Source organism: Triticum dicoccoides, chromosome 2B, assembly GCF_002162155.2.
Source record: "Triticum dicoccoides isolate Atlit2015 ecotype Zavitan chromosome 2B, WEW_v2.0, whole genome shotgun sequence".
In the NCBI taxonomy this organism is placed as follows: domain Eukaryota; kingdom Viridiplantae; phylum Streptophyta; class Magnoliopsida; order Poales; family Poaceae; genus Triticum; species Triticum dicoccoides.
This window is the reverse complement of record NC_041383.1, coordinates 112,923,832-112,950,511: the sequence shown is the minus strand read 5'-3', so window position 1 is coordinate 112,950,511 and position 26,680 is coordinate 112,923,832. Positions and strand designations below refer to the sequence as shown.

Genomic DNA, 26,680 nt, shown 5'->3' with positions numbered 1-26,680 from the left:
GGCTTATAATGATGTGCATTACCGAGAGGGCCCAGAGATACCTCTCCGACAATCGGAGTGACAAAACCTAATCTCGAAATACGCCAACTCAACATGTACCTTCGGAGACACCTGTAGTACTCCTTTATAATCACCCAGTTACGTTGTGACGTTTGGTAGTACCCAAAGTGTTCCTCCGGTAAACGGGAGTTGCATAATTCTCACAGTTACAGGAACATGTATAAGTCATGAAGAAAGCAATAGCAATATACTAAACGATCAAGTGCTAGGCTAACGGAATGGGTCATGTCAATCACATCATTCTCCTAATGATGTGATCCCGTTAATCAAATGACAACACATGTCTATGGTTAGGAAACATAACCATCTTTGATTAACGAGCTAGTCAAGTAGAGGCATACTAGTGACTATATGTTTGTCTATGTATTCACACATGTATCATGTTTCCAGTTAATACAATTCTAGCATGAATAATAAACATTTATCATGATATGAGGAAATAAATAATAACTTTATTATTGCCTCTAGGGCATATTTCCTTCAGCGACTCCAACATGACAAGCTACCACTTCCTCGTCTAGAAGCTATCCAGATCCTTCGAGGGCTGCGAGTTCGTCCATGTCCCGCGCGCAGAGAACGAAGCAGCCGACACGCTCGCCAAAATCGCCTCGTCACGACAAGCCATCCCGTCCGGCGTCTCCCTCGAGCACTTGCGCAAGCCGTCCATCAAGCCATCACCGGACTCTGAGTCCATTCGTGTTCCAGACGACCCGGCCACACCTCAAGCCGGCCCGGGGACTGCTGAACCCGGCCTGGGGGCTGCTCAGCTCATTCGGCCACCATCATCCCGGACCCGGCCATCACCATCCCCGACCCGGGGGCTGCTCAACCCGGCTTGGGGGCTGCCGATCCGGAACCCACCCTGGTGGTCATCTTCGCCGTGGTTGCGGCTCCGTCTTGGGCCCTCCAAATATCAGAATTCCTGGAGAACGGGGTTCTCCCCATGGACGAGACTGAAGCTCGGCAAGTTCAGCGCAGGACATCCGCCTACAGCATCATCAACAATGAGCTCGTCAAATGCAGCTCTACCGGCATGTTCCAGCGCTGCGTCGAGCAGGATAGCGGCATCGACATCCTCCTCGACATTCACCAGGGCGAGTGCAGGCACCACGCTGCATCACGATCCCTGGTGGCCAAGGCGTTCCGCCACGGTTTCTATTGGCCCACGGCCCTCGAAGACGCCGAGTCGCTCGTTCTCAAATGTGAAGGGTGCCAACGCTTCAGCAAACGCAGCCACCAGCCGGCGTCAGCACTCCGCACCATACCAATCGCCTGGCCCTTCGCAGTCTGGGGACTCAACATGGTGGGACCCTTCAAAACCGCTCGAGGTGGCATGACGCACTTACTGGTGGCAGTGGACAAATTTACCAAGTGGATCGAGGCAAGACCTATCAAGAAACTGGATGGGCCAACAACCGTCCGGTTCATCAAGGACATAGCGGTGCGCTACGGCATGCCGAACAGCATCATCACCTACAACGGCACCAACTTCGCCAAGGGCGCGCTCGAGCAATACTGCTCCGTCTCCGGCATCGGCCTCGATCTGGCCTCCGTGGCACATCCGCAGTCCAGCGGGCAGGTCGAGCGGGCCAACGGACTCATCTTGTTCGCATCAAGCCGCGACTCGTCGAGCCACTTATCCGCTCACCCGGCAGCTGGCTTGACGAGTTGCCAGCAGTGCTCTGGAGTCTATGCACCATGCCGAACCGGTCGACCGGGTTCACCCCGTTCTTCCTCGTTTATGGAGCCTAAGCCGTCATCCTGACCGACGTCGAGTTTGGCTCGCCGCGCGTCGCGATGTACACCAAAGCCGAAGCCAGAGAGGCACACGAAGACGGCGTCGACCTACTCGAAGAAGCGCGCCTTCTGGCACTTAGCCATTCGGCTATCTACCAGCAAGGCCTGAGGCACTGCCACAGCAAGAAGATCAAGCCCCTCGCATTCCGCGAGGCGACCTCGTCCTCCGAATCGTCCAAGAGCAGGTAGACCAGCACAAGCTGTCCCCTCCATGGGAGGGCCCATTCATCGTGAGCAGGGCCTTGCGCGACCGCAACGCCTACACTACCTCATCGACGCGCGCAAGTCAAAGAAGTGCAAGAAGGACACCGCCGGCAAAGAAACGACCCGGCCGTGGAACGCGGAACTCCTCTGCCTGTTTTACAGTTAGCCGCACGAGTGTATGCATCATCGCCTTTTGTAAACGCATGAAACTACGGGGTCCCCAAGCGATACTCGGGGGCTGCCCTTTGTCGACCAATTTATGGCGTCTTTTTTTTCTGCATCACTTCACCACTGAACCCGGCCACCGGTCAGACTCGCTCGACCCGGTGGCTTGGGGGCAGGCCGGCTCGATCGCCACCCCGCCGCCTCACTTAGTGATTCCTGATAAAGTTGGGACGCCACGGCCCCCCACTTTGCCCTAAAACTGCAGTCCAGCTTTGGTTGTCGGCGGGCAAGCACAACGGGCCAAAGCTCCTTTATGCTTCATACACTAAGTCAAAGGCCGCCGGGTCGATCAACCCGACCCGTCGCTCATCAGATAAGTAGCCGCACAATCGGCTGCTCGCCAACCGGCTAATCCAGATTGCCACCAGCCGGCCCAGTGGGTGTTTCGCTTGCGCTCAACGCTTCTAAGGACCCAAATCCTGCGCGCTCCTCTCAAGTAATCGAACTCCTTGTCACAGACCGGAGCCTCGGCCGTCTGACTCGCGGGGGGGAGGTTTCAGAGAGGAAAAAACGCATGAAATCGGTTCAGAAAAGCAGAAGGCAAAGAGTAAAAGAGCACTCACGACATTCAGACATAAATACTTAAAGGCCCACGGCCCGGGTTCATTACACCCTAACAAACCCCCAATGGGTGGGTGGACATGCTACTTAACAAGATTATACTTAAAGTATCTCAGGCATCTCCAGCACCGCGTCGTGACGTCGACGGCTCTCCCCTGGTGGCCTCCAGGTCCGGCGAGGCACCAGTGTCCTCCACGGTGTCCGCATCGCCATAGACGCCTGTCTCCTCCGACCTCCCCTTCGAATCGCGAAGAAGCAAGCCATAGTCATCGCCATCCGCGACCCTGCCGTCTTCCGTCCGCTCCGGATGGAACTCGGCGTGGAAGGCGAACTCGGTGATGTAGCTGGCCCGGGAGGCGATCCGGCCGCCTTGCTCCTGCAGCAACTGCTCCGAACCGGCGCGCTGGCCCATCAGCGCGTCCAGCTGAAGATCCGGATGCCAAGACAGTGTGAACTGAAGCGCCATCTCAGCACCGGCACGGGTGGTGGAAACGCGCCACTCTCCAAGGCGGTCCGGGCCCATCTCCAGCCAACGCGCCAGGCGCGAGAAGCTGTGCGGATGGACGGAGTCCGGCCACAGGGCCGTCGTCATCGCGGTGCTGGCCTGGGACAGTCGCTCCATCTGCATCCCCAGGACCCGCAGGCGGGCCTCAGCAGCGGCGATGATCTCTGGGAAGGTCCAGGCCGTCCGCGGATCCGTCCCGGATCCGACAACGCCGGTCGAATCACGGTAATAGCAGACAGCTTCCTCCGCCAGCCGCTGCGTCTCCGAGAAGGCCCCTGCCGCAAAAGAAGAAGCAAGTTAGAAGAACAACAAGGAAGAGAAGCCGGGTCCCAACCCGGCAAACTAAAAGAAGCAGCACTTACTGGAGAAGGACTCTTCCAGGTGCTGCGCCTCGAGAAATGTACGATGCCGCTCCCGCTCCATGACGCGGTCGCGTTCCCCGAGTGCCTTCTCCAGATCGGCCGCCTTAGCAAGGGCCACCTTCAGCTCAGCGTCCTTGTCTTCGGCCGCCTCGCGGCGACGAGTCTCATCCTGACAAGCCTCCTCGGCCGCGGCGGCCTGCTCCCACAGGCGATCCACCTCGGCCTGCAGCCGGCCCTTGTCGTCGGCCAGCTGGCCGCGCTGCTGGTCCGCCTCGACCAGGGCCTAATGAGTCTCCACCACCTTGGTGACCTCTACCTTAAGGAGCTCTACCTCGGCCTCGAGGCGGCTCTTGTGACCCGCCAGCTGCTCATCCAGCCGGTCGGCCTCATCAAGAGACTGTCGGGCCGCGGCCGCCTCCGCCCTCGCCTGCGCCGCCTGGACGCCAAGACGGTCGGCATCAGCAACAAGCCGATCGTAATGATGACCGGCCCGGAGCAGCCGGGTCCGCCAAGACAGCACCTCGGCTGCAAAGAAGAAGGGTTCAGCAGAAGAAAAAAGGCAAGACTTAAGATTTGGCCCAACTACTATGTAGTTGGCCCGAATCTCGGGGGCTACACCCAGTGGGTGCGCTAGCGCGCCCCCACTAGAAAAAAGCACGAACGTACCTATGGCGACGCGAAGCTCCTCCTCCTTGGCAGCAAGTTGCTCCTTGAGCTCCCGGTGCTTGCCCAGGAGACGGTTGAAGGCGGCAACCCAGAAGGCGTCAAGATGCTAAAAAAGACAGAAGTCAGAACAAGGTCCGGCAATCTAAAGATTCGACCCAACTACTACGTAGTTGGCCTGAACCTCGGGGGCTACACCCAGTGGGTGCGCTGGCGCTCCCCCACAAAGAAGATATTACAAGGAAGCAAAAGAAGGAAGACTTACCAGAACGGCACACTCCAGGTCGCGCGTCCGCTCCACCTCGGCCTGGGCGAAGCCTCAAGCCGCTCCGTCCGGCCTCGCAGGTGGCGGCTGACGGCATCCAGCGCCTCCTCCTCCTGGGTCTAAGGCCCGGAGACGGCCGCGCCCCCGCTCCGCGTGGGCTGCGGCACGGCAGCTCGACGCCCACCCTGCTGGGGCAACAAGGCGTGCCCCGTGCTGGCCGCTTGTGACGCGGCCAACACCTCCTCCGACGCCCCTCCCGGTGCCGATGGCGACTCGGACGCCGGGACGCTCTGCGTCGCCACCTCAGGCACCGCCACCCATGGTGCCTCTTCCATAGCCGACGGCGCCTCCGGCGCCGCCGCCCGTGGCGTCTCCTCCAAGACGCTGCCGCCTCACCACCATCAGCCCCCGCGTGCTCGACCACGTCGGCTCGCGGCGGGGTGTCGCCCCCCACCTCCACGACCTCCCGGTCGAGGATCACCACCTCAGTCCGGCCCCCACGGCCACGCTCCCTCACCGACGACGGCACAAAAACTGTCGCCGCCACCATCGTGCCCTCCGGCATCACGCGCCAGGCCGGCTCCACGTCGGATCACGCCCATGCCGCCGCTGCGTCGGTCCAAGCCTGGACCGATGCCACCTCCAGCTCCGCCTCGGCCCGGTTCCTGTCCCGCCAGGCTAAGGCCTCGGCATCGTTCGGGTCCAGGCCGAGGTCCGAGTCACCCTATCCCTCCTCCCCAGCCAGGCCGGCGAGGTCGGACCGGGTCCTGCGGAACGCGGCCCCTTCGACAGCCGCAGCCTCCGCCGCTGCCCTCGCAAGCGCGATGGGCGACCTAAAGAAGAAGGCAGAATAAGCAAAAAAGAGACAAGACTAGCTCAAGAAATCCAGGCGCAAGCAGGAAATGAAACTTACCCCGTCAAGACCGGGCCGGGGTTGGCCTCCCACGCTTCTTCTTGGCCGGCCTCCCAGGCTTGGCCGGGTCCGCCGCGCGCTTTGAGGCCCAGGGTCGCTGTCCTTTCCATGCGGGCGGCTCGGCGCCGCCCCATGCAAGGACCCGGCTCCGCCCGCGTCGCCGCCTCCCCCGCCCAATGCCGCTACACCAACAACCGGCATCAGCGTCGCCTACACCGTGACATGATCAACAATTCAAGGCAAAATGAAGAAAGAAATATGCAAGACTTACCAACATGACGCCCAGCGCTGGCGTCGGACTCGGCCACCTCCTCGCCACCTTGGGCCGCAGGCTCCTCTGGCGCCATCGGCGCCACCTGCGACGGAGCCCGGGCATAAGGATGCCGGATTATGTTCAAGAGAATCTCCCGCGTCACGTCGGGACGAATAAGAAGATGCGCGGCAGTGAAATAAGAAGACCAGACGCTCACCTGTGGCGCCGGGTTCGACTGGCTATATGGCGCCTTGCCGAATCGCCAGTCCTCTCCAAGGTTGGCCTTGGAGATGTCGTTGACGCTGCGCATGACCTGCTCCACAGACAGCCGCATTGACCCCATTCGGTTGGGGTCCTGCAGGACGATCATCTCGCCGATGAGGCAGGAGCGCCTCTCAAGCAGAAGGACCCGACGGGTGATGAACGCAGCAAGGAGGTCGGTGACGGTGAGCCCCTCCTGCATCCTCATCACCGTCACCCGCTCACAGAGGTTGATGATCTCCTACGACGGGCGCCGGAGCTAGTAGCCCCAGTTCATCTTCACCCACGGCGGCACGACGACTAAGGGCGGAAGATTGATATGGTCCGCGCCATGGTTGCGGACGTAGAAGAAGGAGTTCTGCCACTTCTTGGCAGAATCCTCGAGCGGGATCTTGGGGAAATCCGCCCCCAACCGCTTCGAGATGACAGCGGCGCTGCAGTCGGCGAACTCCCCGGCCGACGGGCCCTGCTACTTCAGGGAGAAGAAGCGCGCCTAGAGGTCGATCGTCGGCTCAACCCCCAGGTACCCCTCGCACAGGGTCACGAAGCCGGAGAGCTGGACGATGGCGCCGGCGCCAAGATGGTGTGGTTGGAGCCCGAAGAACTCCAAGAACGCGTGGAAGAAGGTGCTCACCAGCAACCCGAACCCGCGCTCGAAATGCGTAAGGAAGACGACGCGCTCCTGCCCCTCGGGCCAGGGCCTCTGCTCGCCGCGCGGCTGGCAGACACCGACGTCCGTCTCCCGCGGCAGGCACCGCGAAGCTCGAAGCTGCATGATGTCCTCGCTGGTGACGTTGGAGCCCATCCAGGAGCCTGACGACAGCGCCATGGACAGAAGAAGGAAGAAGAAAATGGACGATGGAGGAAGCTCTGCTCGGAGCTACAGGTGCAGCTATGCGTCGGTGGCAAAGAGCAGGGCAGGAGCAGGAGGACAGGAGGGCACGAGCGAGAATGGTGTCCGCCGCCCCCTTGCCCCCCTCAATTTATAACCCCTGGTTCAAACATGGGGAAGTGGGATCGTCTGCACGCACCCGTTCCACTACCCCGCAATAAGTGCGCACGTACACGCGCACTAACTGCTCGGGGAAGTGCAACTGGCCCCCAGACGCCACAATAAATCCGCGCACGTGGCCAAAGGGCGCGCGGCGGCGGGCCCCAGCCCGTCGCCCGATCTCGTCACGCGTGTGGCCTGTCAGGCCCCACCGACTTTCGGGCGCCACATGGCGCCTGCGCGAAGCCCAAGGGATCGCCTCAAGATTCGACGGACTGCTCGGTTCCCGCCATGGCCGGGATACCGCGATCAAGTTTCCGAGAAAACCGGCACACAGCAGGTGTTGCTGGACTCTGCGCCCGCAGAATCCGCCTTGCTCAAGGGGGAAACTGCGAAGGCCCACTCATCCAAAGACGGCGGACCTTCACAGCTTCGGGGACTACTGTCGGGGGGATGAACCCCGGGCAGGCAACGGAACCCGGATCCTTTTCAAAAACAGCAGGGCCCGCATCGCCCCGCAAACCGGCACGCGCCTGGCCGGGTCGCTCGACCCGGCAGGGCCTGCAACCTGGCCAAACTCTCCGACCCGGCAAGGTAGTTCGACCCGGCCACAGCAACTGGCGCAAGACAACTCAACCCGGCGCAACCAAGGCTTTCCCAACAAGCCAGCCCCACCCGTGGCATCCACGGCAACCCAGCCACGGGTCAGCTCCCGTCCCATCCAGGTCGTACGATGGGATGAGACCTCAACCACCGATGACCAAGACAACAGTGTTTCCACCCATGCCTGTGGTCAGCTGGGGCGTGGCAACAGTGCCCCTCACCTACCCGCTGACCTAGGCTGGCGTGGCAATAGTGCTCCCTCCCTCACCACTGACGACAGCAAGCGGCAGCTTGACGGAGATTACTGTACACGACTCGACTCGGCCACACCCTGACGACCGACAAGATGTAGCACAGTTCCCCTAGGCCCACGGGGCCCGCGCCTAGGGGAACCCGGCGAACCACAAGCCCACAAGCAGGACCCAGCCTGGTGTCCCGGACACCGACAATACGGACCCACCGACTCGGCACATTACCATTGTAACCCTGGGTGGGTTGATCTATAAAACCCCCCAGGAACCCATGCCTACAAAGGAGAGAGACAAGGCACGCAAGGAGAAGATAGCAGACAACACAAGAGGAACACAAGCAAGCATATGACTAGCCACCCAACAGCAATACCGGAGAGAAGGAGCAGCCTAAGCCTTGGCCAGCTTCCTTCCTCCTCCACACAGCTCCAGGAGCAACATTGTACTATCGATCATCCAACCAGACTCGGCAGGACTAGGGGTGTTATCTCTCCGGAGAGCCCCGGACCTGGGTATGTTTGGCATCCCGCGCCCGCGCATACCAACCTCGCCTCTGGAGCCCACCAGCACCCTCGAGCCTCCTCCTCTCTTTAGCCATCCCTTGGCATCTGCCGTGCGCCCACCACAACAACCAGGGTATTAGATACCGGTGTTAGTAACTCGAAATAAAAGCTGCGGAATAAACGGAGACTAGCTAAAGGTGAGATAACGATATGTGTTGGAAATGTTTCCAAGCTTGATGTGATCAAGCATCGCATACTCCCTCTACCATAGAGATTGGTGCTAAACCTAAATAATTGTTATTTGGTGTTTGCGTTGAGCATAGACATGATTGGATTATGTCTATCGCAATACGGTTATTCATTTAAGGAGAATAATGGTTACTCTGTTTATTTGAATAATACCTTCAATGGTCTTGCACCTAAAATGAATGGTTTATTGAATCTCGATCGTAGTGATACACATGTTCATGCCAAAAGATATAAGATAGTAATGATAGTACCACATACTTGTGGCACTGCCATTTGAGTCATATTGATATAAAACGCATGAAGAAGCTCCATGTTGATGGATCTTTGGACTCACTCGTTTTTGAAAAGATTGAGACATGCGAACCATGTCTATTGGTATATATGCATAAAGAAACTCCATACAGATGGATCATTTGGACTCGCTTGATTTTGAATCACTTGAGACATGCAAATCATACCACATGGGCAAGATGACTGAAAGGCCTCGTTTTCAATGAGATGGAACAAGAAAGCAACTTGTTGGAAGTAATACATTTTGATGTGTGCAGTCCAATAAGTGCCGAGGCACGCAGTGGATATCGTTATGTTCTTACTTCACAGATGATTTGAGTAGATTCCAAGTGTATTTACTTGATGAAACAAAAGTCTGAATTATTAAAAGGTTCAAGTAATTTCAGAGTGAACTTGAAGATCGTCGTGACAAAAGGATAAAATGTCTATGATATGATCACATAGATGAATATCTGAGTTGCGTGTTTGGTACACAATTAAGACATTGTGGAAATTGTTTCACAACTAATGCCTCCTGGAACACCATAGTGTGATGGTGTGTCCGAACGTCATAGCTGCACCCTATTGGATATGGTGCATACCATGATGTCTCTTATCGAATTACCACTATTGTTTATGGGTTAGGCATTAGAGACAACCGCATTCACTTTAAATAGGGTACCACGCAATTCCGTTGAGACGACACCGTATGCACTATGGTTTAGAGAAACCTAAGTTGTCGTTTCTTAAAAGTTTGGGGCTGCGACGCTTATGTGAAAAGTTTCACGCTGATAAGCTCGAACCCAAAGCGGATAAATGCATCTTCATAGGACACCCAAAAACCATTGGGTATACCTCCTGTCTCGGTTCCGGAAGCAAAAGAGATTGTTTCTAGAATCGGGTCCTTTCTCGAGGAAAAGTTTCTCTCGAAAGAATTGAGTGGGAGGATGGTGGAGACTTGATGAGGTTATTGAACCGTCACTTCAGCTAGTGTGTAGGAGGGCATAGGAAGTTGTTCCTGTGGCGCCTACACCAATTGAAATGGAAGCTGATGATATTGATCATGAAACTTCGGATCAAGTCCTACCAAAACTCGTAGGTTGACAAGGATATGTACTACTTCAAAGTGGTACGTAATCCTGTCTTGGAGGTCATGTTGCTAGACAACAATGAACCTACGAGCTATGGAGAAGCGATGGTGGGACCGGATTCCGATGAATGGCTCGAGGCCATAAAAACCGAGAAAGGGTCCATGTATGAAAACAAAGTATGGACTTTGGAGGAACCACTTGATGGTCGTAAGGCTGTTGGGTGTAGATGGATTTTAAAAGGAAGACGGGCAATGATGGTAAGTATCACCATTAAGAAAGCTCAACTTGTCGTTAAGATATTTTCCGACAAGTTCAAGGAGTTGATTGCGATGAGACTTTCTCATTCGTAGCGATCCTAAGAGTCTGTTGGAATTATATTAGCAATTACTGCATTATTTATGAAATCTTGCAGATAGGATGTCAAAACATTGTTTCCTCGACGATTTTCTTGAGGAAAGGTTGTATGTGATACAACCAGAAGGTTTTGACAATCCTGAAAGATGCTAACAAGTATGCAAAGCTCCAGCAATCCTTCTAAGGACTAGAGTAAGCATCTCGGAGTTGGAATATACGCTTTGATGAGATGATCAAAGATTTTGGGTTTATACAAACTTTATGAGAAACTTGTATTTCCAAAGAAGTGAGTGGGAGCACTATAGAATTTCTGATGAGTATATGTTGTTGACATATTGTTGATCAAAAATGATGTAGAGTTTCTGGAAAGCATATAGGGTTATTTGAAAAGTGTTTTTCAATGGAAAACCTGGATTAAGCTACTTGAACATTGAGCATCAAGATCTATAAGGATAGATCAAAATTGCTTAATAGTACTTTCAAACGGGCACATACCGTGATAAGATTTTTAAGGAGTTCAAAATAGACCGGCAAAGAAGGAGTTCTTGGCTGTGTTATAAGGTGTGAGTATTGAGTAAGACTCAAGACCTGACCACGGCAGAATAGAGAGAAAGGACGAAGGTCGTCCGCTATGCTTTAGACGTAGGCTCTATAGTATGCTATGATGTGTACCGCACCTGAAGTGTGCCTTGCCATGAGGCAGTCAAGGGGTCCAAGAGTGATCCAGGAATGGATCACAGGACATTGGTCAATGTTATCCTTAGTAACTAGTGGACTAAGGAATTTTCTCGATTATGGAGGTGGTAAAAGAGTTTGTCGTAAGGGTTACGTCGATGCAAACTTTGACACTAATCTGGATGACTCTACGTAGTAAACCGGATTCGTATAATAGAGCAGTTATTTGGAATAGTTCCAAATAGCGCGTGGTAACTGCATCTAGAAGATGACATAGAGATTTGTAAAGCACACACGGATTTGAAAGGTTCAGACCCATTGACTAATAACCTCTCTCACAAGCGAGATATGATCAAACCCCATGGGTGTTGGATTCATTAAAATTACATAGTGATGTGAACTAGATTATTGACTCTAGTGCAAGTGGGAGACTGTTGGAAATATGCCCTAGAGGCAATAATAAAATGGTTATTATTATATTTCCTTGTTCATGATAATTGTCTATTGTTCATGCTATAATTGTATTAACTGGAAACCGTAATACATGTGTGAATACATAGACCACAACATGTCCCTAGTGAGCCTCTAGTTAACTAGCTCGTTGATCAATAGATGGTTATGGTTTCCTGACCATGGACATTGGATGTCATTGATAACGGGATCACATCATTAGGAGAATGATGTGATGGACAAGACCCAATCCTAAGCATAGCACAAGATCATGTAGTTCGTTTGCTAAGAGCTTTTCTAATGTCAAGTATCATTTCCTTAGACCATGAGATTGTGCAACTCCTGGATACCATAGGAATGCTTCGGGTGTGCCAAACATCACAACGTAACTGGGTGGCTATAAAGGTGCACTACAGGTATCTCCGAAAGTGTTTGTTGGGTTGGCACGAATCGAGACTGGGATTTGTCACTCCGTATGACGGAGAGGTATCTCTGGGCCCACTCGGTAATGCATCATCATAATGAGCTCAATGTGACTAAGTAGTTAGTCACGGGATCATGCATTACGGAACGAGTAAAGTGACTTGCCGGTAATGAGATTGAACGAGGTATTGGGATACCGACGATCGAATCTCGGGCAAGTAACATACTGATAGACAAAGGGAATTGTATATGGGATTGACTGAATCCTCGACATTGTGGTTCATCCGATGAGATCATCATGGAACATGTGGGAGCCAATATGGGTATCCAGATCCCGCTATTGGTTATTGGCCGGAGAGGTGTCTCGGTCATGTCTGCATGGTTCCCGAACCCGTAGGGTCTACACACTTAAGGTTCGGTGACGCTAGAGTTGTTATGGGAAATAGTATGTGGTTACCGAAGGTTGTTCGGAGTCCCGGATGAGATCCCAGACATGACGAGGAGCTCCGGAATGGTCTAGAGGTGAAGATCGGTATATTGGACGAAGGGTATTGGAGTCCGAAATTGTTCCGGGGGTACCAGGTGATGACCAGCGTGTCCGAAAGGGGTTTCGGAGGCCCCGACAAGCGTTGGGGGGCCTTATGGGCCAAGGGGAGGGGGCACATCAGCCCACTAAGGGGCTGAGCGCCCCTCCCACCCCATCTCACGTAACCTGGAGAGGCGAGGGCGCCACCCCTAGGGCAGCCGCCCCTCCCAGCTTGGGGGGCAAGTTTCCTAGGCGGTTGGGGCGCCCAAACCCATCTAGGGTTTCCCCTGGCCGCCGCCCCCTCCTCTAGATCCCTCTAGAGGGGTCGGCCTCCTTTCCCCTTCCCCCTATATATAGTGAGGGGGTGGGAGGGAAGCCACACCCTTCCCTTGGCGCAGCCCTCTCCCTCCTCCAACACCTCCTCCTCCTCCATAGTGCTTGGCGAAGCCCCGCTGGAGAACCACGAGCTCCACTACCACCACACCGTCGTGCTGTCGGAGTTCTCCCTCAACTTATCCTCTCCCCTTTCTGGATCAAGAAGGAGGAGACGTCCCTGGGCTGTACGTGTGTTGAACGCGGAGGCGCCGTCCATTCAGCGCTAGATCGGATCTTCCGCGATTTGAATCGCCGCGAGTACGACTCCATCATCCACGTTCTTGTAACGCTTCCGCTTAGCGATCTTCAAAGGTATGAAGATGCTCATAATCTCCCTCTCTTGTTGCTAGAATCTCCATAGATTGATCTTGGTGATGCGTAGAAAATTTTGAATTTCTGCTACGTTCCCCAACACGAGCATGGTTTGATCATTACGAGAAAGCCGAGCATAAAAATTCTGAATAATAATTTCTCTTGAGAGCTCATGATTGGGGCATGAATATAACATTGACTTAAGCCTCCCCCAAGCTAGAACGATACTTTCTCCTTCACGGGGACAAAAATTATATATATAATTCCGATGACGATGAACTAGATGCATAGGATAATTTTTTTTGATGAAATTCCAATTTCAAACGATTCCAGTTCCAAGATCCAATATCATCACATAGCCTATACCATGTCAATGCTTTTCCCTTCAAAGATAAAGGGAAAACCTTCTTCTTAGCTTCACCTCCGGGCAAACCTGCAAGCTTAAACGATCCACAAATTTCATCCACATATATCAAGTGCATATCAGGATGTTCGATTCCATCTCCTGCATAAGGATTAGCTAGCAGTTGTTCTAACATACCCAAAGGAATTTCATATTCAATATTTTCAGTAGGTGCAGTAGGTTGAGGGGCAACTAATTGTGGTTCCGGTCAAGGTGAAGATACCCCGAACAAACCCCTCAAAGGATTGTTTTCCATAGTAGCATGTGACAATAAATTTCACCGCGTAGTAAGAACATTTCCTTACCAATTTCCACTTACCAAGAGAACTTCACTCCCCAGCAACGGTGCCAGAAAATGGACTTGATGACCCACAAGTATATGGGGTCAATTGTAGCCTTTTCGATAAGTAAGAGTGTTGAACCCAACGAGGAGCAGAAGGAAATGACAAGTGTTTTTCAACAAGGTAATGTCTGCAGGGCTAAAATTATAAGTAGCGGAGTAGTTTGATAGCAAGATAGTTTGTAATGAGCAAGTAACGATAGTAGTAACAAAAGTGCAGCAAGGTAGCCCAATTCTTTTGAGGCAAAGGAAGGCCAAAATGGTCTCCTATGATAAGCAAAGTGTTCTTGAGGGTACACGGGAATTTCATCTAGTCACTTTCATCATGTTGGCTTAATTCGTGTTCGGTACTTTGATAATTTGATATGTGGGTGGACCGGCTTAGGTGTTGTTCTTACTTGAACAAGCCTCTTACTTATGATTAACCCTCCCGCAAGCATCCGCAACTACGAGAAACGTATTAAGAATAAATTCTAACCATAGCATTAAACTTTTGGATCCAATCGGTCCCTTATGGAATAGCGCATAAACTGGGGTTTAAGCTTTTATCACTCTCGCAACCCACCATCTAATAACTACTCCATAATGCATTCCCTTAGGCCCAAATATGCTGATGTGTCATGTAGTCGATGTTCACATGACACCACTAAGAGAATGGCGACATACATATCATCAAATATCGAACACATATCAAGTTCACATGATTACTTGCAACATGATTTCTCCCGTGACCTCAAGAACAAAAGTAACTACTCACAAATGATAATCATGCTCAAGATCAGAGGGGTATTAAATAGCATAATGGATCTGAACATATAATCTTCCACCAAATAAACCATATAGTAATCAACTACAAGATGTAATCAACACTACTAGTCACCCACAAGCACCAATCTATAGTTTTGATACAAAGATTGAACACAAGAGATGAATTAGGGTTTGAGAGGATTTGGTGTTGTTGAAGATGTTGATGAATATAGCCCTCCTGAAGATGGGAGAGTTGTTGGTGATGATGATGACGATGATTTCTCCCTCCGGGAGGGAAGTTCCCCTGGCAGAATCTCTCCGTTGGAGGGCAAAAGTGCTCCTGCCCAAGTTCTGCCTCGAGGCGGCGACGCTTCGTCCCGAATGTCCCCTCATTATTTTTTCTAGGTAAAAATGACTTATATATCAGAAGATGGGCACCGGAGGTGGGCCGAGGAGGGAAGCACCCACCAGGGCGCGCCTGGGCCTCCTGGCGTGCCCAGGTGAGTTGTGCCCACCTGGTGGCCCCCTCTGGTACTTATTTGCTCCAATAATTCTTAAATATTCCATAAAAATCCTCGGGAAGTTTCAGCTCATTTGGAGTTGTGCAGAATAGGTAGCTTGACGTAGCTTTTTTAGGTCCAGATTTCCAGCTGCCAGAATTCTCCCCCTTTGTGCATACCTTGCATATTATGAGAGAAAGGACACTGGAATTACTCCAAAAAGCATTATTATACAATAAAACAACATAAATAACAGTAGGAAAACATGATGCAAAATGGACGTATCAGGCGGCGGCGCGATGCAGTGTGGAGGAGAGGGCAGGTGGGATCGGGGTGGTTACGGAAGGGGGTCGGGGGAAACGGGTGGGGTGGGGTGAGCTTTTTCTTTCTTTGTACCGGTCGGATGGGTTTCTCGGGAGTTCAGGAGGATCCCAGGTGGGCCTATATAGGGCGATGTGATCCAAATAGTTACTCTAATCCCATGATTAGAATAGTGTTATCCTGCGCGCGCGCGTGTGTGCGCGCGCGCGTGTGTGTTGAATATTTATTTTAAAAATTGTGCACAGGGATATATATCACTCCCTATGTAACTTAATGTTTTACATTTTGGTAAGTTATACAATTAAATAGTTTTGGTGTGAGCTACGTAAAAAATCATAGAATTCTAGCGCATGTATGATTCAAAAAAGGTTCATAGGGACGTACACACATTTTCATCCTGAATTTCTAGCACGTGTAGAAAAATCATGACTTTGAAAAAGTATAAAAACAAATTTGTACCGAAAAGGTTTTTAAAAAATTACACATGTACATAGGGATGTATTCTTTTTTTCGGGATAGGATGCATACTGCATGTTAATAAAAGTTTCATGACAAAATATACTCCCTCCTTTGATCTATATAGGGCCTAATGCATTTTTCAAGGCTAACTTTGACCAAATATTAGAACAATAATATATGACATGCAAGTTACATAAAGTATATCGTCAAATTCGTATGTGAAAGGAGCTTCTAATAATATAATTTTCACATTATATATCTACTGTACTATTAATCTTATCAATAGTCAAATGCGGTTTTGAAAAATGCATTAGGCCCTTTATAGATGGAAGGAGGGAGTATGTCGATATGTGCTATAAAAATATCATCAATTTCTAGCACATTACAGGCTCAAATTCACTATAGAAGTCCATGATTTTTGGTTGTATCTCACATAAAACACATTTCATTATGAAAATTGACATAAATGAACTATACATCCCTCTGTATATGTGTATTTTTTGTAATTTTTAGAACTTAAAAGGTTTGCTTTTTATTTTGCAAAATTTAGGACTCCATATAGCCCAGGAGCAGAAAATCTTCACTCCCTCCTCAAATGTAGTAGCTGTCAAATTTCAAAAGATCTCACTTTTAGGCCACCTATGGTTTGGAGGAATTTTATAGGATTTTCGTATGATACGTCATCTTTAATAGTAGACTTTCAACCTTTAGATTTGGGACAACATGGGAAGGGTTTCACGGCGCAAAATTCACTACCTAGATGCTCAAAGAACTAAATCTTAAAAAATCTTCTTTGTGTGAGACTACTTAAAAATATATTTTTATGGCTTTGCAGTACATTTCTACGGCTTGCAACTGAATTTATATTTTTGGTCTGAATAAAGTTATATTGTGAAAAATTATGTGATATGAATATATCCATATGAGACCATAACTTAAATTTACCTGCAAAAAATGCTACTCCCTCCGTTCCTCAATATAAGGTGTATTATTTTTCCAAAAAATCAAACTTATCTAAGTTTGACCAAGTTTATAGACAAAAATATCAATATCTAGAATACCAAATCATTATCACTAGATTCATCATGAACTATATTTTTACATTTTATATATTTAGTATTATAAATCTTTATATATTTTGTTGTGAAGTTGGTCAAACATAGACAACAGTTGACTTTTTGAAAAACTAATACACCTTATATTTAGGAACGGAGGGTACGATAACTGAATGTTGCCACCTAGCACATTTGTACAACTTGGAAAAGCACTAGCCCCGTCGTCTCCCACTCCACTCGTCTTGCTCAGTACACACCAAGGCCATGCCTCGCTTCTCCTCCAGCACGCCAATGTCGCCACCCCGCCTCCGCCTCCGACTCGGCGGACGCCACTCCTCCTCCACCTCTCATCCCTCACGCATCTGGGATCCCCACGCCGCCTTCGCCACCGGCACGGAGCGGGCGGTATTTGGCACGCTCACTACGGAGGACGCACACCACCTGTTCGACGAATTGCTGCGGCATGGCAATCCTGTCCAGGAGCGCTCCTTGAATAACTTTCTAGCTACCCTCGCCCGCGCGCCCACGTCCGCATCCTGCAGCGACGGCCCCGCCCTAGCCGTCGCCCTCTTCGGCCGTTTGTCCCGAGGCGCCGGACGACGGGTGGCGCAGCCAAATGTCTTCACCTATGGCGTCCTCATGGACTGCTGCTGCCGTGCGCGCCGCCTGGATCTGGTGATCGCCTTCTTCGGCCGTCTCCTCAAGACGGGCCTGGAGGCAGACCGAGTCGTTTTCAGCACCCTCCTCAAGGGACTCTGCCATGCAAAGCGCTCAGATGAGGCTCTGGACGTGCTGCTTCACAGGATGCCTGGGCTGGGCTGCACCCCCGGCGTAGTGGCGTATAACACCGTCATCCATGGCTTCTTTAAGGAAGGTCAAGTAGGCAAGGCATGCAATCTATTTCATGAAATGGCGCAGCAGGGCGTTATGCCTGATGTGGTGACATATAGCTCGGTTATTGATGCGCTGTGCAAGGCCAGAGCAATGGACAAGGCAGAGTATTTCCTTCGTCAGATGGTTGATGATGGTGTCGTACCTAATAATGTCACATATAATAGCCTCATCCATGGATATTCCTCTTCAGGCCATTGGAAGGAGGCAGTTAGGGTATTCAAAGAGATGACAAGTCGGAGGGTTACACCAGATGTGCATACTTACAACATGTTTATGACCTTTCTTTGCAAACATGGAAGAAGCAAAGAAGCTGCAGGAATTTTTGAGACCATGGCTATGAAGGGCCTGAAACCTAACAACGTTTCATATGCTATTCCCCTTCATGGGTATGCCACTGAAGGATGCTTAGTTGATATGATTAATCTCTTCAATTCAATGACTAGAGATGGTATTCGGCCTAACTGTCACACTTTGAACATACTGATTAATGCATATGCTAAATCTGGCATGATGGATGAGGCTATGCTTATCTTTAAAGGAATGCGGAAACAGGGAGTGAGTCCAGATGTAGTCACCTATTCAACTGTAATACATGCATTTTGCAAAATGGGTAGCTTGGACATTGCTATGGACAAATTTAACCAGATGGTTGATATGGGAGTACGACCGAATGCAGTTGTTTATCATTCCCTAATCCAGAGTTTTTGTACACATGGGGATTTCGTGAAAGCAAAGGAATTGGTTACTGAAATGAGGAACAAAGGTATGCGTCCTCCTGATATTAACTTCTTCCATTCAATAATGCAGAACCTATGCACAGAAGGAAGGGTAACAGAAGCACGGGATATCCTTGACTTGATAGTGCACATAGGTATGAGGCCTGATGTTCTCATATTTAGTTTACTGATCGATGGATACTGCCTAGTCTCCAAGATGGAGGATGCATCAAAAATATTTGATGATATGGTGTCATATGGTTTGGAACCTTCTAATATTACGTAGGGTATTCTTATTAATGGCTATTGCAAAAACAGAAGGATTGATGACGGGCTGATTCTGTTTAAAGAAATGTTGCGCAAGGGACTTAAACCTACAACTTTTAATTACAACGTCATACTGGATGGATTATTTCTGGCTGGACGAACTGTTGCTGCAAAGGAAAAGTTTGATGAGATGGTTGAATCTGGAGTAAGTGTGTGCATTGATACATATTCGATAGTTCTTGGTGGACTTTGTAGAAATAATTGTAGCGGCGAAGCAATCACGCTATTCCAGAAATTAAGCACAATGGATGTGAAATTCAATATTATAATTGTCAATATAATGATTGATGCCTTCTACAGGGTTCACCGAAACCAAGAAGCCAAGGATTTGTTTGCTGCAGTATCAGCCAATGGTTTGGTAGCTAATGTCTTTACCTACACCATAATGATGAAAAATCTTATAAAAGAAGGGTCAGTGGAAGAAGCTGACGATCTCTTTTTATCAATGGAGAAGAGCGGCTGTACTGCTGACTCTTATATGTTAAATCTTATTGTCAGAATGTTACTGGAAAAAGGAGAGCTAGTCAAGGCTGGGAATTATATGTCTAAAGTTGATGCAAAGAGCTACTCACTTGAAGCTGAAACCGTTTCGCTGCTTATCTCTCTCTTTTGAGGGAAAGGGAAATATAGAGAACACATAGGATTGCTCCCTACAAAGTATCGGTTTCGTGAAGAAGCAGCCACAGTTTAGTTTGATACATGGTAAACTTTAGTTTGTTGCTTGCCTAGGCCTGCTAAAGTATCCTTCTGCTTGTACAACAAATGCATTTACTATATGTAAGAAGAAATTCACTATAGAAGAAGCTCAGAACAAACAAAGCTGAATCCAAACTTAAACAGAAGATGTGCAGTATGCTAGCCAAACACCTAAGACAGACCTAGGCCTGCCAAAACAAAGCTGAATCCAAACTTAAACAGAAGAAGCAGCAACAAACTGAAGATGTGCAGTATGCTAGCCAAACACCTATGGGAGAGTGACAGGTGGCCGAGCCGTTCACCTCCTGCCAGTATCCATGGCTTGGCCTCACATGGAAACGAGTCAACCAGTCCCTGGCGGTTTCAGGTGGCTCCACTGAAGATGCATTCATTTCTCTGCCAGTGTGCCCCTTGTCAGCGCCTGTGTGCCCTTGTGTCTGTTTCAAGAAGGTATTTGAAGAAGCTGAGCAGGAACCGGAGTTTGACCGGCTTGAGATCTACGCTGCCAAAGCCAGATTGAGGTTAGTTAATCATAACATGGTACTAGAGAGATGTTTTGTTGACTGTTGTGGTGGCTTTGATGATTTACTTTGGATGATGTGTGAAGAGGCAGCATGCAAAAGTCTGAATCATATATGCTTGTGTTGTTATTTTTGCAGATCCTAGTCTTCTTTCCATGTACAAGTTGAGCTGTAGCAGACTGTACGTTAGCCTTTTGTATGTATATGCTTGCATGGATTATGAGGTGTACAGCCTTGGTTTAGGGTCTGCCTCCAAATTTTTTTATCGATGCAGCACCATGTTGAGTTGAACCTCGTAACTTGGCTTAATTAGATCGTGCTGGTGATATCGCCGGGAATCGAAATGTTGATGGCTTCAGAGTTTTTTTTATTAAAAAGCATACTATGTGTTGTTGCACAAACTGGTGCAGATCAATGTTCAGAGTTAATATGGTTCTGCTGGTAATTCTCATTGACTGTCAGCCTGTTATTTTTGGTTCCATACTCTATATCACAGCGGTACGACTACAATAAGGATATATGGCTGATGTATTTGGAACATCTTTGCCATGGGACAGAGCTGATAAAGTCAGTTGTGTCTGCACTTTGTGTGCAATCTGGGCTATGCTTTAATTTTCTATTCATTTCCTTTTGACTTTGGTAGTACGTACAACATCCGTATCAAAAAATAAGATGTTTTGTAGGCTAAACTAGCCTAGAAAACGTCTTATATTTTGGTACGAAAGAGTACTATTTTGCTAATGAAATCTGGGTCATTATCTTATCCCCTTAATCCAACAAAAGTGTGCCCTAACATTGTTGATTGGTTAATTCATCTCATCTCATCTTTTTGTGACAGTCTGATGGATTTTGGTGAGCTCGCCATGGTTTTCTCCTCTGTTCCTTCTTGAAGAGCCGATGGTGTAACATTTTGGTACTACAGAACAGTGTTTTGCTTCTTCCCATAGAACTGCCGGTTCCGATTATCTTTTTATATTCATTGTCTAGTTTATTTTCTGTTACATGAGCTCAAGTTCAGCATGTTCTTTCATCTTCTTCCTCATAATTTTTCATTACTCACTATGCAGTGAAGGTCTTGTACTAATTTCTGAAGCAGAACCATTCTTTGAGAAATACTCCACAAAAATGTTTGTCTTGGACCTGAATCATATTTGCTCTGAACAAACAGACTGACTGATACAGTTATCTACATATGGCAATTTAAAATTAGTGTAAAATGCTTGCAACAATCGGACGCATTAAAAGATCTCCAAAAAAACATTACACATTTTACGAACAATAATTTGCTAATTATTTCATAGAGCTCTAGGGCTAGCATGTGTGGCTCATATGATGAGCATGGCCGCGCCGGATGCGCACTTCTTGCTGCCGCTCCTCGACTACTCGCTGGCGATGAGGTGGCGGCTATGGTGGATATGTGCGAGGCGCCTTCCGCTGGTTCATGTCGCGGTCGCCGTCGGTTTTCGCTCCTCGGTCGCACGACACCTGCCTCCTTCTCTCGCTCCCTTTGTTGTCGCCCTGTAGCCCCTTGCGGTTTGTCGCGGACATGTTTGCGGCTGGAGTGATGCTGCTGCGTTCGTGTGGGGTGTGTGTGTGTGTGTGTGTGTGTGTGTGTGTGTGTATGTGTGTGTGTGCGAGTTTGCACGCACAGCTGCGTTGCATGCGCGCATGCTCCATGTTGTGCGTGATGTGGGTGTGCATGCTCAGGACGGCAGAGCCGGCGTAGCCTGCTTGCTCCTGGGTCACGGTCGGGTCCAACTCTGGTGGCTGCGGCATTTTCATCAAGTTTCATTTGCTATTAACTCCCATGCTTCGTCCCCTGCTGCCGTGGCCCAGGTGATCAAATTCTACCTTGGACATAATTAATTTCCTAATACAAGCTTCCATTCATTGTATACTACATAAACATATCTGTATAGTGCTACCCAGCTATCAGAAGTGTCAGCTATGGTGCCTACTCCTCCCACTTGAATGGCAAGAGCAACGAATCTTCTTACATATTTTCCACTCGCCATCCTCTGCTAAGAAAATATAAAATAATATATATGACGTGACTACGTGTGCAGACACTGCATGCATGGAAAAAAGACGTAACAGCCCGTACAACAATAATCCTAGACACAGGGACCTGTTACGGGTGGGCCCCTGCCTACCCTAATCTCCAATTCTATTGGTCCATTTTAGTTGGTCCGTAAAATCCTTAAGTAAAGATCCGTGTGTCTAGCATTGCCGCCCGTACAATTATTCTACTTTCAAACCAAAAAGACTCAACCCCACACCTGCAGTACCCAAATATATATTTAAAAGCGATATAACTATCACTACTTTATCAAAGAGACTCTAAACCACAAACCTGCAGTACCCAAATATAGATTTGGAAGAGATATAATTATCACTACTTCAGTGATCTAAATACTCTTATTTTATAGAGGGAGTACAAAGCAACTAAGCTCCTTATGATAAAAAAAGCTGATAAAAAAAGCTACATGTCAACTACACACAGTGACGGGGCCACACGCATGGAGTTTTAAGATACAATCATGTACATGGAAAGTCAAAAAAACCTGTATCCAATTGATAAACTTCCTTTTATCCACCTATTGCAGTCATGATAAAAACATACTTTCCTCGTTTAGCACGTAACAATAACTCATTAATGCACCTTTTTAAAATTTCCCTTCCATACAAACCGGCCACCCCTAGACAGTCAATTCTAGAGAATGTTAACTATGTGTCACACGTCTACTAGGCAAGCCGAGACGATACAAATGTGACCCATCCACCCTCACACCCCACTCAGGAAGGCCGCACACAGATAATGCGAGCCACGTGGCAAACCCAAAAAAAGATAGTGGTGACTTATTCACCCTTTCATCTACTATGTATCCACCAAGAAGTATACAAGCAGAAGCACACAAACAAGCGTCCAGCCTTAAGCACATAGGCAAACCAAAGAGCATGAACAATCCATGCCCCACAAAAAACTTTCTAGAAGGGAAACAACTTCAAAACAAAAGAAAGAGCCCCGATTTTGGCACGTCCCAAGAGCATTTCCACTCTAACAACAACAATGTGAACGATACGGTGAGCACTAATTCATACTCACCACTTCAAGCTCCCTCTTCCTTTTCATGCAAGGCAAGACCTAACCACAACACATTTGTTCACAACAGGATGAGCTGGCAGCCTACATACCAAGACGCATACTTCTTAAAGTAGTTAGCCTGACAGCCAAGCTAGAAAAATACAAGGTCACACCCACTGGAGCCGACCTGGAGTCATGATAGAAACATGCATCCTCATTGGTCCTAATGACATTTACAGAGGCTTAGCCATAAGATGAAGTTGAAGAAAAGGCTGCTCAAGTGGCCTTGGAGTACATTTGTGGTACCGACAATATTACCATCAACGATCATAATTAATATACACTTGAAGTGGTAAAAGAGAAACTGCTTACAACACAGGAGAAAGCATAAACGAAGCAATGACAGTTCAGCATGGCCCGCTAACCACCCAGCAGAACGAATTTCCAAGGCAAACAAGAATTCTAGCAAAATATGCAACAACTTCTTCGATGTGATACCGCCCGCATTGTGAAGATCATATCATTATGTACAGAGGTACCAAGCCGTCTGTGGGCCGGAGGCAACAATTCACAAAAGTTCTTTATCACTTCATCACATGCACTAATCCTGGAGGCGGCTACACTAGGATGATCGAATCTAGCAAAAGTTTCTTTCATCTTGCTGCAGTAGAGGCATGCCATGTTCGGCGAGAATAAATTATCTCTATCAGAGATGTACGAACATGAGTTTCCGTGTTTAGTAACATGCAATATGCATGATGCCAATAAATTTGCTTTTTCCAACATATTTTCCTGCATCCAAAATTTTACGTACAATAATCTGCTATATGAGATAGATAACACTAATTGCAAATAGTAAACACAATTTATATGAGCACATCGTATCGATAGGCGCGGTGTGCCACCGCCCGGGCTATGCTAGTAAATAGGAAGTCAGTTTGGAAGAAGCCTTTGGGATGACGCAAAGAGTACAAGTCAATTGCACCACAAAAAAATAGACATACCTAGGCTTGCCAAAACAAAACTGAATTGAAACTCAAACAGAAGAAGCAGAAAATTTTGCTGACTGTTGAGGCGTAATATGTTATATGCCAAGCTCTTGATGATTAGGATGACTTGTGAAGCATGGAAAGGCCTGAACAATTTTTTAAATCCCGAAATAGTTCTTACAGTGTGAACAAATTTTTGCAAATTCCGATCATTTATCTGAAAACATAAAAACTTTTTGAAAAATTAACTTTTTTGTACAAATTTAGAAAACATCAACAAAATAATTTAAATTCCGAACATTTTCTGAATTTACTGAAAAAGGCTTTCGCCTCGCTTTATATTATAAAGCAAACCGCCCAAGCCAAACATCTAACAAGGTTCACACACACACACACACAAGTCTCACACACAAAGAGGTAGCAAAGGATTAATGCTGAGGGCACAACTCAACAAGCCCTGAAAACAAAAAAACTCTCACACACAGCAGCGCAAAAGCGTGTAGCGACCAGACCTCAAACAGCCTGATCTCTGTGCTTCAGTGTCATCCCTGAATCAGTAATGCTAACACGCACAATACTCGAAGGATTTATAACAGAGTAGCAATCACACACTTATTACATCGAATGTCTCAAAAGAGAACTTATTACAATAAATATGGCTTAAGGCCATCTAATAACGATAACAGCGGAAGGCTTGGAAGGTAAGTGAGTCCATCAACTCCAACAGCATCACTGAGTATAAGACCACGACCTAAGGCACCTTACTCTTCGTCTGAAAAGTCTGCAACATGAACGTTGCAGTCCGAAAACGGGTCAGCACATGGAATATGCTGGCAATGTAACACCTAGAGAGTAATGAACAGAAATATACTATACTACATGCATATATGGCTGGTGGAAAGCTCTATGGTTAAAGTTTTGCATAAAGCCAAATTTTCCCTACTGCAAAGGAATAAATTTTATTTAACTATCATGGTGGTTGTTAAACGTTGAGAAGGTAGACACCCTCTCAATCCCAATTAAGCATCATCATTAAACTCAACAAAATTAAATTAAAGTAACATGATGAGATTCACATGATAATCCAAATACTAGATACTCAAAACGTCCATAACCGGGGACACGGCTAACCATGATTAGTTTATACACTCTGCAGAGGTTTGCGCACTTTTCCCCACAAGACTCGATCTCCTCCGTTGGGGTTCTCGCACTACATGGTGTTTGAGAAAACGGATGACCGAGACATAGCCTTTCAGAAGTGTTTGCACCTTACGATCGGGTAGACAGTTACACCTACTTTCCCCTACATCTGCTAGTCTACCACTGTAAGAGTTCACATGACTTAATCAACTATGCTAGAGCCCATAGTAACTTGTGGTTGCACACGGAAGTTTATAGCATGAATAATCTCATGATCCCTGTGACGCCCCCGATTCAATCGTACACTAATCATGCACGCAAATGTGTACGATCAAGATCAGGGACTCACGGGAAGATATCACAACACAACTCTAAAACATAAAATAAGTCATACAAGCATCATAATACAAGCCAGGGGCCTCGAGGGCTCGAATACAAGTGCTCGATCATAGACGAGTCAGCGGAAGCAACAATATCTGAGTACAGACATAAGTTAAACAAGTTGCCTTAAGAAGGCTAGCACAAACTGGGATACAGATCGAAAGAGGCGCAGGCCTCCTGCCTGGGATCCTCCTAAACTACTCCTGGTCGTCGTCAGCGGGCTGCACGTAGTAGTAGGCACCTCCGGTGTAGTAGGGGTCGTCGTCGACGGTGGCGTCTGGCTCCTGGACTCCAGTATCTGGTCGCGACAACCAGAACGAAAGAAAGGGGGAAAAGGGGGGGAGAAAGCAACCGTGAGTACTCATCCAAAGTACTCGCAAGCAAGGAACTACACTACATATGCATGGGTATATGTGTAAGGAGGCCATATCAGTGGACTGAACTGCAGAATGCCAGAATAAGAGGGGGATAGCTAGTCCTATCGAAGACTACGCTTCTGGTCACCTTCGTCTTGCAACAGGCAGAAGAGGGTAGGTCGAAGTCCTCCAAGTAGCATCTCCAAGTAGCATCTCATAGCATAATCCTACCCGGCGATCCCCTCCTCATATCCCTGAGGTAGAGCGACCACCGGTTGTATCTGGCACTTGGAAGGGTGTGTTTTATTACGTATCCGGTTCTAGTTGTCATAAGGTCAAGGTACAACTCCAAGTCGTCCTGTTACCGAAGATCACGGCTATTCGAATAGATTAACTTCCCTGCAGGGGTGCACCACATAACCCAACACGCTCGATCCCATTTGGCCGGACACACTTTCCTGGGTCATGCCCGGCCTCGGAAGATCAACACGTCGCAGCCCCACCTAGGCAAAACAGAGAGGCCAGCACGCCGGTCTAAACCTAAGCGCGCAGGGGTCTGGGCCCATCGCCCTGAGCACACCTGCACGTTGCGTGGGCGGCCGAAAGCAGAC

General features: G+C 48.6%; 1 protein-coding gene across 1 annotated transcript; it reads left to right on the top strand.

Annotated features, from left to right (window-relative positions):
* Positions 1–17,219: 17,219 nt before the first annotated feature.
* Positions 17,220–21,371, top strand: LOC119362445 (protein Rf1, mitochondrial-like). Its single transcript, XM_037627663.1, has 2 exons — positions 17,220–20,118; positions 20,957–21,371. Exon 1 carries the CDS (start codon positions 17,229–17,231, stop codon positions 18,858–18,860), a length of 1,632 nt encoding a protein of 543 aa, XP_037483560.1. The 5' UTR covers positions 17,220–17,228; the 3' UTR covers positions 18,861–20,118; positions 20,957–21,371.
* Positions 21,372–26,680: the final 5,309 nt, after the last annotated feature.

What these genes read in the sequence shown, in the direction of transcription:
- LOC119362445 (XM_037627663.1), top strand. Translation starts at nt 17,229, where the DNA reads ATGCCTCGCTTCTCCTCCAGCACGCCAATGTCGCCACCCCGCCTCCGC.